This window comes from Ambystoma mexicanum, chromosome 1p (genome assembly GCF_040938575.1).
Source record: "Ambystoma mexicanum isolate Mex_15411 chromosome 1p, UKY_AmexF1_1, whole genome shotgun sequence".
NCBI classification, from domain to species: Eukaryota; Metazoa; Chordata; class Amphibia; order Caudata; family Ambystomatidae; genus Ambystoma; species Ambystoma mexicanum.
Window position 1 is genome coordinate 819,825,010 of NC_090921.1, and position 20,023 is coordinate 819,845,032.

General features: G+C 50.5%; 1 protein-coding gene across 2 annotated transcripts in view; it reads left to right on the forward strand.

The window, feature by feature from the left end:
* The first annotated feature begins 1,847 nt into the window (after positions 1-1,847).
* The window catches only part of LOC138581276 (nuclear receptor subfamily 2 group F member 5-like), a 67,943-nt gene continuing 49,767 nt past the window's right edge, over positions 1,848-20,023 (forward strand). Inside the window, exons 1-2 of one of the 2 annotated variants that reach the window (XM_069652477.1) lie at positions 1,848-2,181; positions 5,008-5,975. In XM_069652477.1, the coding sequence (XP_069508578.1) occupies positions 5,612-5,975 (364 nt within the window). In that variant the 5' untranslated portion in view covers positions 1,848-2,181; positions 5,008-5,611. The remainder of the gene's footprint in view (positions 2,182-5,007; positions 5,976-20,023) is intronic. The other variant, XM_069652485.1, reaches the window with a different exon arrangement.

Below are 20,023 nucleotides of genomic sequence, written 5' to 3' on the forward strand. Positions count from 1 at the left end.
AGTTTTAAACAAAATCTGGTGGTTTTAAAACGCCGGCTTTCTGATAGTGGTGAGTACTGGTACTGCACCCCTTTTTGGGATTTAAGAAAATGAATTCCCCACAATTCTAGGTTGCTTTTGGCAATCAGCATTGCCATTCCCAATGGTTTCAGACTACTGTGTGGGTAGTCCAATGGTGGTTTTAGGCAGTGCCCTTCTGTGCCCATAACATCGGCAAAATGGGTGGCAGCCTATTCTTCATGCACTTCCCTGGGCATTTTCTGGGAAGCTCTGGCCATCAGGATGTTTTCAATGCCAGTACTGCACAGTTTTTTAGGTAGGGCTTGGATGCATGGGTAAAAACATCCCACACATCAACATCCCATGAAGACTGTGAGCCTGCAGACATGGACTTGCTTAAAATGGCCCAGTCGGTGGGCAATGTAATGTGGTGCACACCCGTATATATGGAATGCTTTATGTGGTACCAGTAATTCTCATTAGTGCCCTTTGCGGACAGTGGAACCACTCACCCAGGTTAATAAAGGGTGCGAATATTAGTAGAGTGGTGGTATTAGTAGTAGTGTGGAGGTGTGTTGTGGTTTGGGGGGGGGGGGTTTGTTTTGTCGTTATGAAAAAGGAGGAGTGTTGCATGGCACCCCTCCTAGGAGCATGGTAGCTACCAGGATGTTGTAATGGGTCATGCGGCAGTAGCCACGTGACCGACTTAATAAAAAGCACAAGCTGTTTCCGGCTCGTCAGTCACTCCAGCAAAGGCTCCGATGTCATTCCTGGCTGGCACCATGCTGGTGCAACACCACGTGATCTGGGCCCAGGGACGGGTCCCAGCACGAGGACGGTGACCCTGATGGACAATTCCATCCCATGGGGATCCTGATGCCATGTGACCATGGCTGCTGGTGCGTCCCTGGCCTGGGTGCCCCCCAGAGCCGGGGCCGCGGTGCGCTGGGTGCCCCCAGCCACTTGGGTTGCGCTGGTGATCTGGAGCGGGTGGGGTGACCCCCCACTCCTTTGTTTGCGTCGTGAGCAACGCACTCAGGGTCTGTGTCGGGTGCTTCGACACACCCAGGGGCCTGCCGGGTGATCCGAGCAGGTCCCCAACACAAAGGGATCTCGGTGTGAACCAGCGACATGACATCAGAAAAGCGAGTGGAGGGGGGCAATTCAACCAACAAGAATCAAAAAGGAGACACGAGGCACATGCACCTGCACGCACAACATGGCTAAACTCATTTATTAAATGCAACAGAGCATTATGTTGTTATGCCCCACAAGAAAGTTACAAAATTGATGTAAAATATAAACATTCTCTCCTGAAAATTATGTTGCCGCACATCTTAGAACTAGAGAGAATAATTTTGAATTGCCTTAATTTGAATTTTAGTTTAACAAAGTTAGCAATTTCTTTCCCAGTGACCTGCAGGATCCAGACGCTGAGCATGGTGTCGCCTCCCAGCTACTGCATCCAGCCTGTTGAGGGCGTATACGTTTGGTGTATGGCAGGCTCCCGTGTTTCTCGAGTATCTGACAATATGCTAATATCGATTGTAGAGCGTCGAACATAGCGCCGTGAAGGACATTTAGAGGACCCCGATATACCAAAATGTAAAAGTTTTTACAAAGGGCAACGGTATCAATTAAGGTGCCCTTAAAGCATGTGCTGCCATAAAGTAATTTCCATAATATAAAATTGAAATACTCCCCCAACCCCATTGCTAGACTGTCCTTCTCATTTTGTGGGCTGCACTTGTTTTGAGCTTTTTTCCTCGACTTGAGCAGCTTACTTTTTCAAATCAAAGTGCTGTCAGCAACCGCGTTTACAAAACCACGCCCCCGGGAAGCAAAGTTCCAACCTTTACGCCTTTGATACAGTGTAGCCGCAGAAGCGCCGCCCCCAGTGAGTCTGTACGCATTGTAGCAGCAGCATTGTGCAAACACAGGAGCACGTGACCAGAGTGCAGGGGCGTGGCCTGGAGCGGCACTCGGGAGATCTGACATGCATGGGGCCAGGCTTGCGCTGCTCAAAGTTTCTTTTTAAGAAATGTTTCCGAACTGTCACAATCCAGGGAACCTCGGGGGTGGACGCGAGCTGTCTTGCTGGGCGCAGTGCATGCCTGCGCGTTCCTAGCAAAGCCCGGGGCCATTATCTGCCTGGTGATTAACAGCCCCGCACAGCAAAAGGTATTGTAATCCCGTTTTATGGTGTTTTTATTGCTGTCTGGTCAGTTTGTGTTATTTTTTATATTTTAAGAAGTTTTTTGTCGGGATCTTGCAACAACTTACATTTAGGAATGGTGTTAAATTGAAGTACAGCAAATGGTAATTTAAATGAATCTGCTTCTATTTTGTCTCTTATTTAAACATGCATTTTCCTGCGTACTCTGCGCATTTAGGACGGCGTTCTTGCTTCTCGCCGCAGAAACGTGCCTATGTCCAAGCTCTAATGTTGGCAGTCTCTGAGCCGTCCCTTCTCCTTCGGCGAGAACGTTAAATGTACCTCGTTTCGGCCGGGAACCCCCAATCGGTGTCTGGGCTAAAACAAGCGGCCCCGCGAATAACAGCTGCGGGAGCGAGCGGTTGTGGGAGTAAGCTCTAGGGGGAAGAACACACAATATTTTAACATTGTTCAAATGAATATACAAATCCGCCGCTTTATGATTAATTTCACAGTGAAAGAGGCTTAAGTGGGGGCGCGTGCAGATGGTGCTGAAGACAAAGCGACCGTGTTTGCCTTGTCTTAGTCTTCAATATTATTAGTATTTTAAATTAAGTATGTGTGTTATCGTTACCGGCTCATGTACTGTTACTAAATCACGTACAGGGGCCTCCGCTTGGTGCTTTCCTGCACTCGAGGCACACGCTCCTGGTTTGGTGCTTGAATCCTAAATCCTTCATCCTCAGAGCGCCCTGGGGGCATCGGTGCTTTCAGGCGCTGCCCGGCCCCGCTGCCCTCTTCTGTTCGCTTTCTATTTCGGGAGGCCCCACAGCCTGGCCAACCAGACTTTCCACACAAGCGCGCCTCTTGTTTGGTGGGTGTTCTTCCAACACAGCGCGGCCGGCGGCCCCCTCCTCGGACATCTCGGGGCGAGTGTGACGTTTGCCCGTTTGTTGGAAAGGACGCTGTTTCTATGAACCCCGTTATCTGCCATGCGGTGATGGTGAGCGCGCGGCAGCACTTTTATTCCCACAAGCAGTTGGAAACCGGGGTGGCCCATCTCCCCACTTACGCACACTAAGAATTCTATGGACACGAGGGGCACGTGTATTCACTGTGTCTCCGCTTCAGGCGGTGACGTCTCCTCATAATGACCCTAACCCTCTTCAAATTACCTTTTCTCGAGCGAACCGCCTGCGTAGTAGCGCAGGAGAGGTCCGGCTTTTCTTTGAGGGAGAGGTTTACTTTTGTATTTTATTTTTTAAATAACGTAATTATAGTGACCATTTAAATATCACATAATCAACCCCCTGCCCCCAGGCGCGTGTCCTTAGACCCCACATTAATGGCACTCGTTTTTTCCCCAAACGTGTGACGTCTTGCAGCTGGAGCTGAACCCACAAAGCTGTCTAACGACTAGGTGGGTGAACGGGGCTAGCTGTGGTGAGACTGCCGCCACCCGCTTTGAATTCACGCGAGGTGCTCTTTCCCTTGACATGCTCTGCATCCCCTGAGACACTGTGTGCACAGAGCGCCCCGTCTTCACCCTACTTTCTCTTGGGCTCCCCGCATGCCCAGGTATGAAGCTCCCGGGAAGGATGCAGAGCCTCCTCTTGACTGGTCTGAGTGGACCCCCGCAGACACCAAGGTGTCGGGGCGGGAACGCCTCTGTCATGCCGAGGTGAGTGGGTCACGCCGTGTAGAATTGCCGGCGGTTGCTGCACCTGCGCGTCCAGCGCAGTCCTCTTTCTTGCCCGCTCCCGGATAATCCGCCGCCGCGGTGCAGGGAGGGCGCCGCGCTGACTGGGATTCCTGCGTCACTAAATGGCGGGCCGCTGCCCTCGCCTCCCCTCCTGGGCCGCGTTTACCACCGCGCGCAATAGCAACCGAGCAAGTCTAGAAAGCCGCCTTTCTAGGTGTTCCTTTGGCAAGAAACCGAGAGTCCCGGTGTGCGTTTGAAGACAACGCGTGCTTCGAAGCTTTATATATAGTTATGTGTGTGTGAGAGCACAAACGGAACACTGTTACCTGAACACGCGCGCACGAAGAAGTGTTTCCGCGCCTGGTTGATCGTTTCCACAGGACCCCCATCGTGGCATTATGGGGCCACAGTGCATGGTTAGCCGTTGTGGTCCCAGGTTGATGCTAAACACATGAAACAATATTTGATTTGGCGCATAAATAATAGCGGGAGGCAACAAGGCCCGTTATCTTTCCCAACGGCCGGGTTTCTTGCAATGGGAGGAGAAATACTTAAAAATGCACCTAAAAGTAAAGGTCTGGACTGACGCAGCCGCCTCCCCTCACAGCTGTACAGGTCATAAACAGCACCGGACCCGTTGCACAACCCCACACATCTGGCCGTACCTGCTCAGAGCAGGGTCAGCCCCGCACACATCCCTGCATCCCGGTCACACATGGGCCATCATTCTCACGTTCCTCCGTCAGACCTCCCTATAGCCGTAGTCGCGCATGGGCCGACGTGAACACTAGTCCCTCTCCAGACCTGGGCCCTTCTTAAGCATCCTCCCATCCCTGTTCCGACCCAGGCCTATTCCCCTCAAGCCCTTGGTTGCTCACATCTCGTCGTCCCCGGGCCAGTCCCCCACATACACATGCTCCCAGCCCTGTTCAGCCTGAGCCGGTCACACTCATCCCTTCATCCCCGAGCACTTTGGAAGCCTTCCAACTGAGAGATGCTCGGAGGGTGCACAGGAATTCACCATGGAGAGATGTGGTTGGGGGCTGGGAGGGGGGTTCCCCCCTCTGTGCTTGCTCATTGTCTGCCGCGCTCTGCAATGATTCATGAGAGGATTTTAATTGTTTTTTTTTCTTTTTTGTCTTTCCCACAGAAACAATAAAAAGTGCCCCCTTCTCGCCCCGCTTCCGGGCAGGAATGGATAACTTGGGCATCTGTTCAAAATGCAGCTCCGACCGTGGATTGCATGCGAGGGTGGAAACCCACAAATAAAAAAATAAAAAACTCTGTCCGTAGTTTGGCAAGAACCCGCTTCACAGGGGACTGCTCTGCCTCCTCCGAGACAGTGAAGAGCCTTCCCATCCATTTTATTCAGTCTCGACTACGGAAACTCGCGAGGAACATCAGAGCCGCGCATGCACTGAAACGCGCACAGAGACGCTTCCATTTGTATTGGGAGCCAGAAAAGAAATCCATTTAGTTAAGTAAATATAAATACATTGGACACATTTGGAAGAGAGTTGGAACATCGGAAACGAGCAACAGTCTGCCCTTCTGAGAATACACAAACTCCATATGGTCTCAATGAGAAGTGCACGTCTTGCAAAAGTACCTTTACGTGTTGTGGTTTTCCCATCCTTTGGGATGTTCTGGTAGACACCGCCGTGCTGTCTGTTTCTGTGCCTAGGGACCAGCCCTTCTCTTTCTGGAGCAGTGGATTTCTTGGGGAGCCACTCTAGTTTGTCTCCCGCCTTGCTATGGCGATGGTTGTGAGCCCTTGGCAAGAGGATCTCGGCCAAGCCGTGGGTCCAGTCGTTCTCTGTGGCCAAGATCCTGGCGGTACCCCTCATACCTCCTCAGGCCCCCCAAAAGGCCAGGACTCTGGGGACAAAAATCTGCCCCCCTGCGTGGACTGCATGGTGTGCGGTGACAAGTCGAGCGGGAAGCATTACGGCCAGTTCACCTGCGAGGGGTGCAAGAGCTTCTTCAAGAGGTCGGTGCGCCGGAACCTGAGCTACACCTGCCGAGGCAACCGCGACTGCCCCATTGACCAGCACCACCGCAACCAGTGCCAGTTCTGCCGGCTCAAGAAGTGCCTGAAAGTGGGCATGAGGAGGGAAGGTGAGTCTGGGGGAGACGGGCAATCGGAAGGGCACATTCACATTAATGATCCTCTTGATTCATCATATTTCCCCGGGATCTCCACGATCCTGATTTTGCTTCTTAATGGGGTGAGATGTATGTGTAACCTGCAGATCACATCTTCCAAACGTTGAGGGGGCAGCACTACACGGGCTCCTGAACAGTATTGTTGTGTTGGTTAATTATGACACTTATCGCTTAAGTGTGAAGAGTGGACCTATTTTGTGGTGGGTACAACATACATAGGATTGCTATGCACTGAGATTAGGTATTTATTGGGTGAACTAAAAATGTTATTGCCGTGATGGTACACTTCATAAACTTGCGAAGCCCCACGACCGCTCCTTGAAATAGCGGCTCCTGTTGGACTTAATTGTTCCCACACTCCGACAGTCCTGTCCCTGCACATCTCTCTCCATTGTTTGCCAATTTCTCACTAAGATATTGATCCACCTCCCTCCAATGGCTGTTGACATAATTCCAAGCAAGATGTAACTGGACAGATCTCTTCACCCCCCCCCCCTTCCCCCCCCAGAGGCGTAGACGAGGTAGGGCCTGAGCGGGCAAGGCCCACCCAAAATGTGTAAATGCCAACTGGGTAGCGCTGTTGGGCATTTACAGATGTGAATGTCACTGTGGTGGGCCCAACTCCATTAGCTTCAGGCCCCACTTGTTACACTATCCTGGCTACGCCTCTGCTCTCCTCATCAGCCTCTAGCCCTGTTCAGAAAGGCTAAAGCTTCTGGCAGGAGCTTGCCGAAGCGTCTGATTTTCATGTTCTCCTGTCCTTCTCGCCTTACTGCTCCCAGGTACCCTCAGTGCTCCTTGCTTATCCCCCGATTATAATCCATATTCCATGTTTAAAAATCTAAATAAGCCATGCTTCACTTGCACAACACCAATTTACTCATTGTGCCAATCCTAGAAATATGAATAGCCGGGGTTTGAACGTGTGACCAGCAGATCTCTCTCGCCCTTTACAAAAACTTGCAAATGGCCGTGAACTCTATTTTACTAAGCTACTCAGGGTATTTCCAGAAATCGCCCTCAAAGCCACGCATTCCACCCACATACTCTTTCTAGGTTCCAGTTTCGTGGACCACCTGTCCCGGTGTTGTACACCAGCACTGCCTAGACAGTTTGTTTGGTGAGCAGGATAACAGTCGCTGCAGAAAGGGACCTCCGGTGAGGACCAGGGATTGATCTTGCGATGAGTCTTTGGAGCAGAACGGGTTAGAAGAGTGCTTGGTATGGTTACACGGGGAGAGCAGTGGAACAGGGTCTCTCGTACGCAATGAGAGGACTTCACAGCTGGCCCCCTTCCTTACTGAGCCATTCTAAGATTGTTGCTCTTGGTCATTGTACCATGATTAGACATTGTTGACGGATATAACTGGGACGTTTATTTTGTGGTTTTCTGCTTCAAGTCTTTTATGCCGTGTGTGTTTTGGGGGGGCGGAGGGGCGAGTGTAACAAGACAAGTCTGCATAGAACACCACAAAGTAAATGGGACAGTGTGTCATAGAACACAGACCATACCAATGATTAAGTAAGTGCTACACCTGTTGACACTCTTACTGCACCGATCTTCGATCTATCTCTCATACTAAACCAGCTCTCAAGCGCTACCCTTCAGCTTTTCCGAAGTTCATTACTGACTGCAGTTGAAGCAGATGTGGTCAATATTTCAGAAGTCTGTAGAGGTTGAGCCTCAGGCTCATTTTTGTGTTCTCCTGTAATTTGACGGTGGTGACCTGTTACGTGTGCACCTTCACATACACCGGCCTCTGCCACCACAATTTTGCCTTTTGCACAGCTGCGTGCAAAAGGGCAGGGCAAAAGGCAGCGTGTGTACACCGCTTTTTTCCCTGCCCTTTTGCACTTGGACGTGGAAATTCATTAAACGCCGCCTGACATGTACGCATGGAAGGCAGCGTCCACAATGAATCGCTATGGAGTCCTTCTGCTTGTTGCCGGTGCTGAAAACTGGCAGTCATCATGTGAATCCGTAGCATTTGCACCTGCAACTCCCTAGCATTTGACCAGCGTGAACATCCATGCCGGTGTTAATGCTGGAGAATTTGTATGGTGGAGAGGAAGGGAGCAGCAGAGTTATGTTCCACCACTCCACTCCATCGTACAAATGCATGAAAATGGGCCCTGGCGACAATCTACTAAGTAAAAGGGATCAACATGAGCTCCCTGGTGTGACCTCTTGCTGGGCCCAGACGCATGAAGGAAGTATCTCACTGCTGTTAGTATTTCCTATGTATCCCCACTGTGCTCCCCCCCCCCTCCAATACATTCACTCATATGCGTGTTGGTAGAGTGAAGATACCATGCTCTGTGTGAGAAGTGAAAGCCGGAAGTATTTGAGCTTATTTATCATTCGGGCAGCTTTTAAATGCCCAGCCACCAGAGGTCAAAGTGGGCGGGAACTAAAGGGTATGACTTTCCCTTACCTTTAGGGGTAACCCGTCGTCGTGCCCTTAATTTAGGCGGCCTAGAATTCCGCTCCAGAAGGGCAACATTTTTAAGTGTCTTCCCTACTGTGGACTCAGAACAGGAGCCCGGACGATATGGAGCCAGTGTAACGTTGCACTGCGTTATCTCTCGAGTGCTGAAAGGGGATTATTTATTTCAATGACTGCTTGCGATATAAAAGCCTTTCCAGAGCCGCCAAAACGCCCAGCTTCATCGCGATGATATGAATGGCTTTAGGCTCAGACTTGCTTGCAGGCAATTGGAGGGGGCGGGAGGGGGACTGTATCTGAGGCTGGCCATGTTCTTTAAGAGGTGGGCGGTGAAGGGGAAAGGGCACGCTGAGCCGGACAATGACACTCTAATGGTGGTCATTTAAATCCTTTTTCTTTCCATGTGTTTTCTTCAGTTTTACTGGAAGTGTTGTAAAATACAATGTTGTAGGGATGGTGTTTTAATTGGGGGTTTCGGGGTTCGAATGATGGTGAGTATGGGGGGAAAAAAAGGGGGTGCGACAGTGGGAACATAGTTCGACCACTGCCAGCCACCCGAGACCTCCATTCTCATTTGAACTCGATGATGAAATGGGTGATCGTGGGCAGGCCGCGCTGTATTCAAGCCGCTGTCACGGCCAGGTCCTAATCCTGCGCCTGTGAAATCTGGTCTGTGGTCACCCTGCAATCCTGCGTTCAGATCCCACAGGCTCCGCTTTTCATCCTTACAAAGTTGATAAAGTGTAGACAGTTCAATGGGTCGTAGAAGCACATTTGACTCCACTAGAAGTAGCAAAACCCACGATGGCAAGCGCTATGTAAAAACATGTACAATATAACATTGGGGTTCTGTAAACACCAGCCAATTTGATGCAGTGCTTTATTGGTTATTCAAGTCGCGTAGACGCTAGCTTTCCCCTCTCCTTGCCACAGAATGTGAGACGCCTCGGTGCCCTCGAACTCACGACAAGGCCACACTGGAGGCTCGCTGCCTTGATCCGCGGTCAGACCAAAGGGAGGCATTTCAACACCCGAGGCCCTGTGCAATAACTAATTTATTAAATAGAGGCTGGTAGGGAAAAGGGCAACTTTTTAAACTTGCCCCGAGACCTACGAATACCCCGTGCTGCTTCTAAAGCGCCCTCCCACAAATAACCAATTGCCACTATTCACATGTCCCTCCAAAATCGGGCATATGGGGGGAGGGGGCATAACCGTAATCAACTGCCCCCCCGCTCTATACCCCCTCCCATAAACTGTTGCTTTAAGCCGACAGCTCTCATTTTATTTGGAAGATGTGCGGGTTTCCCGTCCGGGTCAGGTTGTGTAACCACATATTCGGGGGTGGGGAGGGGAGCGTGAGTACAAGATTAATTCGGGGTGGCTTTCCCCGTGCTCCATACCTGCACAGTGCACTCCTTGCGGTAGATGCCGGGGAGCTGAAAGCGTGGGGTGTCGTTGATTCACAGCCCCCACGCCCCCCAGTCACGTAAGGAGAACTCGAATTCCGCTGCATTACAGCTCTTCCCTAGTTCCCGTGAACGGGGCCGCCTCGTACCGTATCCAATACAAGAAGCCCTGCCACGGTCACTTCATGTTCAAACTTCCCTTACCCCTTATCTGCCTACCCCACCCCCCATCCCGTTTAGGTCTTCCGACAGCCTATCCCTCACGTACCCTCTCCTCCCTCGCTCCTGCTCCCTTCTAGGCGCTGTCGCCATGTTTGGAGCTCTCATTCCATCTCTCTGCTTGCCTCACCCCCATCTCTCTCGGCCTTTGACCTTTCCTGCTGTCTGTCTCAGCCCTTCTCGTATATGCTCTCCTTCAGTCTCTGCCCCCCACCCCCACCAACCATATGCAGCGGTGCTCTAATCTCAGGACATGGCCGGCGCCCCTTTTCCTTATCCCCTCGGGTACTGCGCGGGCTGTCATGGCATGTGATGCCCTGCGGGCTGGACACCCCAGAATGAAGTCGCTTGTTGTCTCCGAAGGGGTGGGGGAACGAGTCTTTCTTGTTCCACCGTCAGTTAAGGAAGGCACGTGCCATTTCAATTCACTACTTGGAATTATAGAAATATTATGCAGCACATCTATAATGCAATTGGCCAACATCTTTCTTTCAGGGTTGAGCTGTAGCACTCAAACACATAGTTTAACTTGTATACACCTGGACACTTTTTTTCTGTGCCGAAGCTGCCCGCCCTGACCGCTCCAGGGATCGGCGATTTTACCTCGTTTTCTATGTATTTTTAATTGGCCTATCGTAATGGTACTCCTTTCATCAACTTGGAAGATGGAAACACTGTTTCACCCGCAGGAGTTGCTAGGGGAAGTCCGAGGGAGCTATAGCCCCGGCTAGAAGTTCGGGGACTACAAGCCCCGTGTCCTTACTCTAGCCCCGGATCTTTGCCCGACCTAGCGACGCTCCTCGTCAGTGTCGCCATCGGGGCGTTTCGGCAGTCCTGGCATGAGCTGAGCTGAGGCTGAGCTGCTCGCAGCCGCCTCCTGTGCAGCTATAGGACCCCCATGCAGAGCTCGCCACCAGCCCGAGCGTGGAGACAAAGTGGAGTCTTTTACAATTCGCATTCTCATCGTGCCCAAAAAAAACCACATAATGCAAGGGGCGCTCTGTCGGTTTGATTTTTCAGGGGAACGTAACATTTCTGCCTCAAATATGTCTTGGATGTAGCTCCGTTTACCTGCCCTGCGCAATACTGGGGCTGGGTATTTGCCTCCTCCTTGGCTTCAATTCCCTGTTATTAACTCAACCACAGCGACGAGCACCAAGGAGGCTGCAGTGCTGTGATCCTGTGAGGCCATTTTTATTTTTATTTTATTTTTTTGTCTGAGGATTTATCACATACATGGTCGGTGACATCGTTTTTACTCATTAGGAACTGCGTTGCTTGAAGTACCCATTATAACCTCACCCCCTCCCCTCTCATTCTTGGAGGGGAGGGACTATGGGGAGGAAGGGGTGAGGCTGAGTGACGTGGCCCCAGGTCATGTCACCAGTACCTCTACATCAGTGGTCTTCAAACTTTTTTATGCCAAGGCACCCCTGAGCAAACAAATTGTTCGGGACTCCCCTGCCCTGTCGCTCTGTGTTGTGTGTTTTTTATTTATTATTTTTTTTTTTATAGAGATAGCTGTGAAATGTGTGATATCCATACACAAGCACACGGGATTGTTTTGTATAGGAGACTCTGACGAGCATGCCAATCAAACAAGTTGCCTCACATTGTAAATCCATTAGGCCAGTGGTCTTCAAAAATGTTTAGCATAGGCAACCCTGAGCAAAATTTGAACACGCTGGGCCCCGAAAAAAATGCCAAATGGACAGTATGTATTGCGCACCATCACTGCACCCTACTCCCAGTATAGTCCCTGGGCTCCCCCACCTGCTCCCATCACAGTGGCAGGGCTCCCTCATCCCACTACTACCCAGTCCCTGGGCTCTCCCCACACCATCACGCAGCCTGGGCTCTCACCACCCTGCTACCACTACTATCCAATGGTTCCCTCCCATCCTGCTCCCACCGCAGTGCCTGGGCTCCCCCATCCTGTTCCCAATACAGTCCGAGAGACAATGGCGACTGGTGAATTTTTTAAGTGGAGGGGCATAACTAAAATGCCATAACGACTGAGCGCAGTGAGGGAGTCCGAACCAATCAAGGTGGGTTCGGGGGTCCCCCCCCCCGTGAATTTTTTAATAAAATAATGGGTTAAAATGTTGCACTGTAGAGCATACTTTAAAAGGAAATGGGTAAATATCCTAACAGTTTGCAGTTGTTGCATCTATGATAGATGTCCAGCAAAAAATATACCACCCCTGTCTCCTGGGCCCCACTAGGCCATGATTCAACAAAATAAATTAACATAAACCTACCTTCTGCATTGGCTAGCATGTGGGTGCTGAAACACCGTTCCAGGCTGCTCTGTCCATATGTGCGAGGAGGCGCAGGAGCTCCCCTTCGCACATACAGACATGCAGTGTTCCAGCCAGCGTTTCCAATGAGCTATGCAATGCTGGCGAAGCAAAACGCCCCAGCCTTGCATGTGCGGCTGGGGAATGAACTGAACAAAGGGAAATAGGGCTTCCCCTTTGACAGGTCAGCCAGCCCAGGAGCACTCCCTCAGCTGGAAAAAGCAGCTGAAGGAGGGCTCATTGTTTCACTGTGCTGGCTCCTTCGCTCCTCCATAATGGGTGAGGGAGGCCACTGGGCTCAGTGTTTCCCTTCCCTTTGCCTGGTCACGATCTGAAACACCTGTGTACGAGCGCAATACAAATATCATATCATAGGGCAATGCCTGTACCAAAAATACTAAATGCTAGTGTGGGCCAGTCATAATGAGCCACCTCTTTGGCCTATGTGGGCCAGTTTGAGTTACTTCCCTATGCAGTTAGTCATTTTGACCATTGTTGCTGAATAAATCTTCTATAAATATCACAATGCACTTACATTTTAAAACAAAGCACCCTGCATCCCCCTGGGTACTATTCAAACAGTCTGTTAATGAATATCCATTTACAACTGCGGGCCACTTTTTCATTGGTGCCTGAGACAGTGTCATGCTTCAGCCCGACCATGTGAGTCGGCCCTGTCCATACATTTTTTTTTTTCTTCAAACATTTCATGATGGGCTCTCGCGGCCCCCCAGGGATGCAGTCTTGACCCCCCCCCCCCATCCATGGTGCCGCGCCCCAGTGTGAATACCGCTGCTACATTGAACACAATCCTGGTGATTTGCATAAAACAAAGGGCATTATGGGAACATAACTATGTCCAGAATTTTACATTTGAAACATATCTTATTGTGATTCATTATGGAACCCTTTTGAGCGAACAGAAGTTGGGCACTGCAGTTTTAATGGTCACACTACTCACCCTAATAAAAAACATACCATTCTGGACAGCTACAAGTATGCAAGGCTGTTGAAACGTTGGTAGGAGTGTTCTGAAGCTGAGTTGTCACACGCAACCCATGCTTCATGGATCAACCATTTTCAGAAGACTCAGCAGTGCTAAAAGTTGCCTGCTCCTTGAAGAACAGGTGTCGTGGGCAAGCCTGTGGGTCTGTGGAGAGGGCGGCAAGACATGTCTTGCCGGAGCCCCACTCTGCTGCCCATTCCCTGCGCTGTTGAGTGTTCACAACCGTAGGGGGAAGAACCGAGTGAGGGAAGCGGCGATGCAAGGGGCAGTGAGCTAACACTGGGGGAGAGTGAGGGTGGGCAGTTTGGCAGAAGGGGATCTACAAGCAACCAGGGGACGAAACAAGGTGATTGCACAATCTCAGGTTAGGAGGGGAGTGGAGGCTGTGTGGACCTAGGTCTTGAGAAGGAACCATTCCCTGAAGAGGGTCTTGTGCTCCTTCCCAAAATGTAAAAGTTCTCTGGCACAGGATTTGGCAGTGTGTCCTATGCTAGCCCTCTGTTGCCTGGACTTGGTCATCCATGTCCTAGGCTACCCTCTCTGGTGCTCAGGACTAAGCATTCCTCCCCTGGGCTATCCGAATCTGTTGGCCGAACTTGGCAGTCCACATCCTCTGTTTCATGGGCTTGGCATTATGAGTCCTATGCTAGCCCTGTCTGTTACTGAGGACTTGGCCATCTACGTTCTAACCTAGCCCTCTGTTTCCTAAGACTAGGCATTCTGCTCCTGAGCTAGCCCACCCTCTTGCCTGGATTTGGCAATCCACGTCCTCGGCTAGTCCTCTCGTTGGCGAAGACTTGGTCATGCACGTTCTAGGCTAGCCCACTGGTGCCAAAAACTAGGCATACTGTTCCTGGGCTAGCCCACTCTGTTGCCTGGACTAGGTAGTCCGGGCTTGGCAATATGCATTCTATGCTAGTCCTCTGTTGCCAGGACTTGTTGATCAGGGTGGCATCCTATAACAACCCCTGGCAGTACTTGGGTCATCCATGTCCTAGGATAGACCTCTGATGTCCAGGCCTAGCCCACTCTGTGGCCTGGACCCGGCTGCCCATGTCCCGGGCTAGTCCTCTGCTGGTGTCCCGGTTGAGGGGCAAATGTATGACGCAGGTAAGCATAGTCTCCTCTGTCATGATGGTTCTCAGAACTCAAGGTGACGTAATCACATTTATGATGCAGGGATGGGCACAGAGAACAGGTTTTTATTTTTTTTCCCCTTCATTTCCACTTAATCTTTTAGAGACTGGAATGGCCAGGATTTAAATGGGGCACCGACCAGCCCAGCACCCCAAATTATTAATCCAAAGAAACATGGTTCTTGCTAGTCGGTGGACTTGTGGCCTGGAAGGGGACCACAAAGTTCAGTGAACAATGGGCCCCCTAATCAGTGTGGACTTTCTTTGAGTAGAAATGGAACGCTTTACAGAGGTATACAACAATACAGATACACAGCAGAGTGCTTTTTCACGGTACAGCTATACAGTGGGGCTAGGATACAGAGGGGCACAAGGGAGGGGTACAGCTGTACTGGGTGTCAATGTAATCCCCTACCCTGTGGTTTAATGCAACCACCTGCTTCACCCACCTCGAAACAGAACAGACTGGCAATGAAAGCAACAAACACAGCTGACGTAAAACCTCTCAATTGTGCTGGTTGGCATAGTATGACTTTAAAAAAAAAAGAGGGGTGGGAATGGAGTACAGAAACAACTGCAATATTTGAACTTTGCTAGCATATCTATGTGTGTCTGGAGGGAGGGAGGGTGGGTGACGCGTCTTGTTCCTTAGCATCACATGATCCTGGCATCAACGGCGCTAGAGGAAAAGAGTCCACATTGGTGCTATTCCCCTCTAAGAAATCCCAAACACTGACAGCAGCCACAGGGCCAGTCCACAGTGTGTCCGTACCCCGAGTAAAAATATTAATTTCCAGGCCATCCTACAAGCTGTAACGGCGTATAGTCTGTATTACAAGCAGTCCCAGTAATGCCGTTCTAAAGAGCACCCTCTGATCGCAAAATTCGGTGCCCCCTTGCGGCAGCCGTGATGTGTTTGCATTATAGCCAAATATACAGTCCAAGGTGGAAACCAAAGAACCGTTTTGGGATGATTTGAAGTACATTGGTCAGCGTGGCCAACGTTACATGGCGCCCTCGCCCAGGAAAGTCCCATGGGATTTATTATATTATTAGAATTGTTGTGCTTTAATACAGAAGAGGTGTCTAAGCTCAGACCTGGGATTCAAACTTGTGTCGCTCTATATGTTATAAATAAACCAAATACAAATATCGTCTTGCTTCCCAGACGAAAGCGTTGCCACCGAGCTATACACGTCCACATATATGGCCTGATATCCCCAAGCGCTTCTCAATGGGCGTATGACAATGAAAACCTCTTTGTGAATCCATCGCCTAGCAGTGGCCGCAGTGTCCTGGTGCACAGCCCACGGGGAAGGAGCACTCGGGAGGTCATAGGTGAGCCCATATATACTCCACCTTGATCTCCTGAGTTGCCTGCAGTGCAGTGGTATTCAAACTTGTGTTATGCAGAGAGCCGCCGCCGCCCCCCTCGAGTACAAAGATTGGTATTGTGCCCCCTGAGTAGAAATGATTGCTGGACCTCCCACTACCCCCCCCCATGCCAAATATCCTATATTTTCTAGTCTAAGGTGACCCCGTAATACCTTTTGAATAGCTACGTGCATCCTTCGGGCTCCGCTGGGGGAGCCAGTCCCACAGTTTGAAGACCGCTGCCCTTGGAGCTAGACGACCAATATTTATTTAGGAAACCCCTTTACTTGATGATCCAGGTCGATATGCAAGTATGTACTTATATAATCATTTAAAAGTTTGTTTTACCATTCATCTGTGTGTAAATAAACAAGTGTAATAACAAAAAAAGTTGATCCGCCCCCCTCCCCCCAAAAAGAAAAGTTAATACCTTAATTAGGCTTGGTTAAATTAGACTGACTAAGGGATCAATTTTGTTTTCTTTTGGATTAATACTTTTTCATTAGATGTATATATTTGGCAGTCAATTGAAAAACGCTTTGTGGGTCAGGCCCCATGTGTTTTTGCTTCCGGATTGACGGCTGGGTGCCCTATATATTCTTCCGGGTCGGGGCTGGTGGAAGGAGCCCTTCACCTGACTGGTCATCTATACAGGGCGGGGTCACTGACAAGGAGCAGAGGGCGCGCCCCCATCAGTCATCTGGAGACGCGGCATGTTTGTAGACTGGGCAGATCTCGTAGGACTCTGTGGGCGCTGCCGGGGGTGACTTTTTCCATTTAAGGCACGTTCTGCCACCAGAAGCCGCGAGTTCTTAAACCGGCCCTTCCTTGACCACTGTGGCGCGGCTGTTAAATGAGTAACCCCAACGATCTGTCATTCCGCCTCTACCAAGTCCCGCTGGGGGTCGGTCAGTTGCAATGTGTTAATGACCTGCCCGATGTAGAGTGGAGTCCCTGTCGGAAAGCGCCAGGTTTTCCGCCGCGTGCCCCCATGTTAGTCTGGCCTCGCCATTCCACCCAGAAACGCGCACACGGTGTAAAATTAGTTTTCAATGGGGAAATCCCATTGAAAAACGCGGTGTGAATCTGCCTCTAGTTTTCGTTCGGGATGTTTTCCCCGACTCGAATACATGGCCAAACTTTCTGAACGGCACATATACACATAGGGCCTGATTCAGAACGTGTTTTTCAATGTGATTTTTTTTTTCTTTTTTTTTCTCCCCATTGCAAAACGCAGAGAATTAGACCACCCCCCATGTCTTCAACCCGACTGGCGTTTACTGTTTAGCTTTTGAGTATTTAGGAGGTTCAAAAAGAGTCTCAAAATACTTTGACGCCTTTTTTGCGGTCGGTCGGTCGTCCCTATAACGGTGATATCACCCTCATAAAGCTTAAATGAGGGGCGAAGGCAGGGGGCGAGTTCGTATACTCCGACTCAGTTCCTGCAGAATCCAGACATCACGAATTAAGTAAAACTCTTGCTAGCGGTCTATCACCCGAAGGTTGAAAGGCTGAGCAGTCCTTGCCGGGGATTTCACCCTGTGATCAGTTGCGCACGTTCAAGTAATTGAGCAACCCGACCTTTTTCATGCATTTATCAGGCTCGTCAAATGCAAGCCATGCTACCATCCCCTTTTGGGGTGGCCCTTGTCTAGATTAAGGATCAGCACACCCCAGCACTTGGTAAACCTTGTGTAATGTAGCGCATCGCACTTGGTAGTCTTTGAGACCGCCGATAATTCTGGGTAATGCCGTGGCGTGCACGTGGGGTGGGGGCTAGGCTTTAGAACGGGTGTGGAGGGGTATATCAGTCTTGCGAAACAGGGGGATAAATCTTAGATGGGGCAGCAGGCATGGCACCGCTAGGAAGTTGGTGGGAGTGCAGATGCGCGCTTTTGCAGTTTGAAAAGCACTGTGTCCAACACCCCTTCCCAGTCTGATGGCATCTTCCACGCCCTACCGATCATACAGTGGGTGTGGGCGGTCAGAGTCCCGCCACTGAAATGAGGGGGGGGGGGCTCTCCATCCTTCATACAATTGACGGGTCTGTTATCGCCGCGAGCTTCACAAAGTGGTCAAAGCACTCTCACGCAGCCCTCCTGCTCGGTTAATTCCCCCAAACCACGCGTATCGGGCAGGGCAGGAACGGGGGTCGGGGGGAGGGGTGGGGGTCGGTGGCCAGTCCCACCTTTGGAAGTAAGCTGAGCGTATGTTTGGTTTGGAGAATGGGGGAGGGGGCTCGGGGAGAGGGTACACGGCGGATTGTCAAGGCTTGACAGATAGGGCTACTACTCTACAGAGACACCTGGGGCCAGGCCTTCAGCCTGACACTCGCGCCTGCCCTCTGCAAGGCAAGGTGCTTTAAAGCTGCGGGCGGTGTTTAGAATGACGCTGCAATTATACCGCGTTTTCTTGTCTTGCGCCGTGAAGCAACGCAAATCAGCGGCTCTGCAAGACGCGCCACCAGGATTCGGTGGATTTTGCAACGTCAGTATGGTGGCCTTAGTTTAGGGTCGAGTCTCGACCACTTATTTTTTTCAGGACAGCCACGCAAATTGTATTCGGACACAGTTCATTATTTGCATGGGGCTTAATTTGGAAGCAATTTCGTCGTCCGGCCCCTCAATCAACAGCCGTGGACGCCGATGGATAAAGGAACGCTGGCAGAGCCAACGGTTTGGCTTTTTTGTAGGCATGGAACGGGCATTTTTCAGGTACTGCCATAAGCTGGAACATGGGGTTAGTACTTGGGTATATCATGGAAGTGCCTAGCAAATTCCGATCTAATGTTTATAAAGAATCAAACTTTGGCTTTGCCAATGCTCTTTTTTTTTTGGCAGGAATTCAGTGCGAGGAACAGATTCAAGGGCACACATTGGTGATACATCAAGCGACTATTAGATCAGGCATTTTATTGCATACTCATCTGGTTTACAGCTGCAATTTAGCCATTCTCTTTCAAAACACTGCTTCTGATAACTGGCAGCCCCATAAAAGCCAAGGGTACGCTCCAAGAGGTTCTGGGGTGGGATGGGAGGGGCAGGTATTGGGTGGGCATGGCCATGGGCACTAGTTTGGGCGGTCAATGGTAAACCACCAACATGCACAGGCTGTCGCTAGTCCCATGCCACCTCGCTCGAATATTCACTTTCTTTGCGAAGGGTTTCTGTTTACAGGCACCACTAAAAATCCTTTTCTAATGGAAGAGATAGGCCAGTTAGTTGCGGGTCTCATCCATCCTCTGTCCTGATTTGCAGCAACCATGCCTATTGGCCAAGAGTATGCTGATTACGCCTCCTATGATTCCTTACCATTGACTATGCTGGTGAGGGGTGAATCTAGTCCAAAACATCTGGAGAACCAAAGGTCCATACCCATGGCTCAGAATAGAACACAGGCTAGAAGGCAATGGGGTTTCGTCTCAAAGAAGCAATCCCTATACACCAGCTTGCATGGGCATACGGGTGATTGTTAATCTGGGTGCCACTGGCTAGAAGGGAACTGCCTAGAGCTTTCATGGCAGGCCGGTGGGTCACGGTCTTTTACAGTCCAGTGTGGATGATCCTAGAGAGCAGCCTTCCTCTGCTTGATGGGCAGCAACAGAGCATTGGGATAGGCCAAGATGGATACATCCACGTCTTACTCCATCCTTGGACAAGCTTTTTCTATATAGATCATGGGCGAGCCTAAGGTTACATTTCTAAGTTCCGATAAATGTTTTCAACGTTCATAATACAGAGCCTGACCCGCAGAAGAAATGACTATTGCATTTGACGCTCTGCGCGGCAGCGGAAATCTGTCCAACCCAAGACACAGGGTGATATTGGTGCCACGATGGACAAAGGTTGGTATTAAGGTTAGCAAATGCCTCCTCTGGCTGGTGACCAGTCTTCTCTTATCCACACCACTAAAAGCTGAAGGCCCTGCCCCGAGAGCAGTCCTGCCTGCTGGGTGCATCCATGGCCATCGACTGCCTACTCCTTCACATTGCAGTAGGCTGGACCTCGGTAGAAGTGCAGCCAATTGAATGAGTAGAAAGTGGCCAGTTACGCTCAGTGCCTTGCTCAACGCCTGCCTTTGTTTAGCTATATGGTACTAAATCACACTTG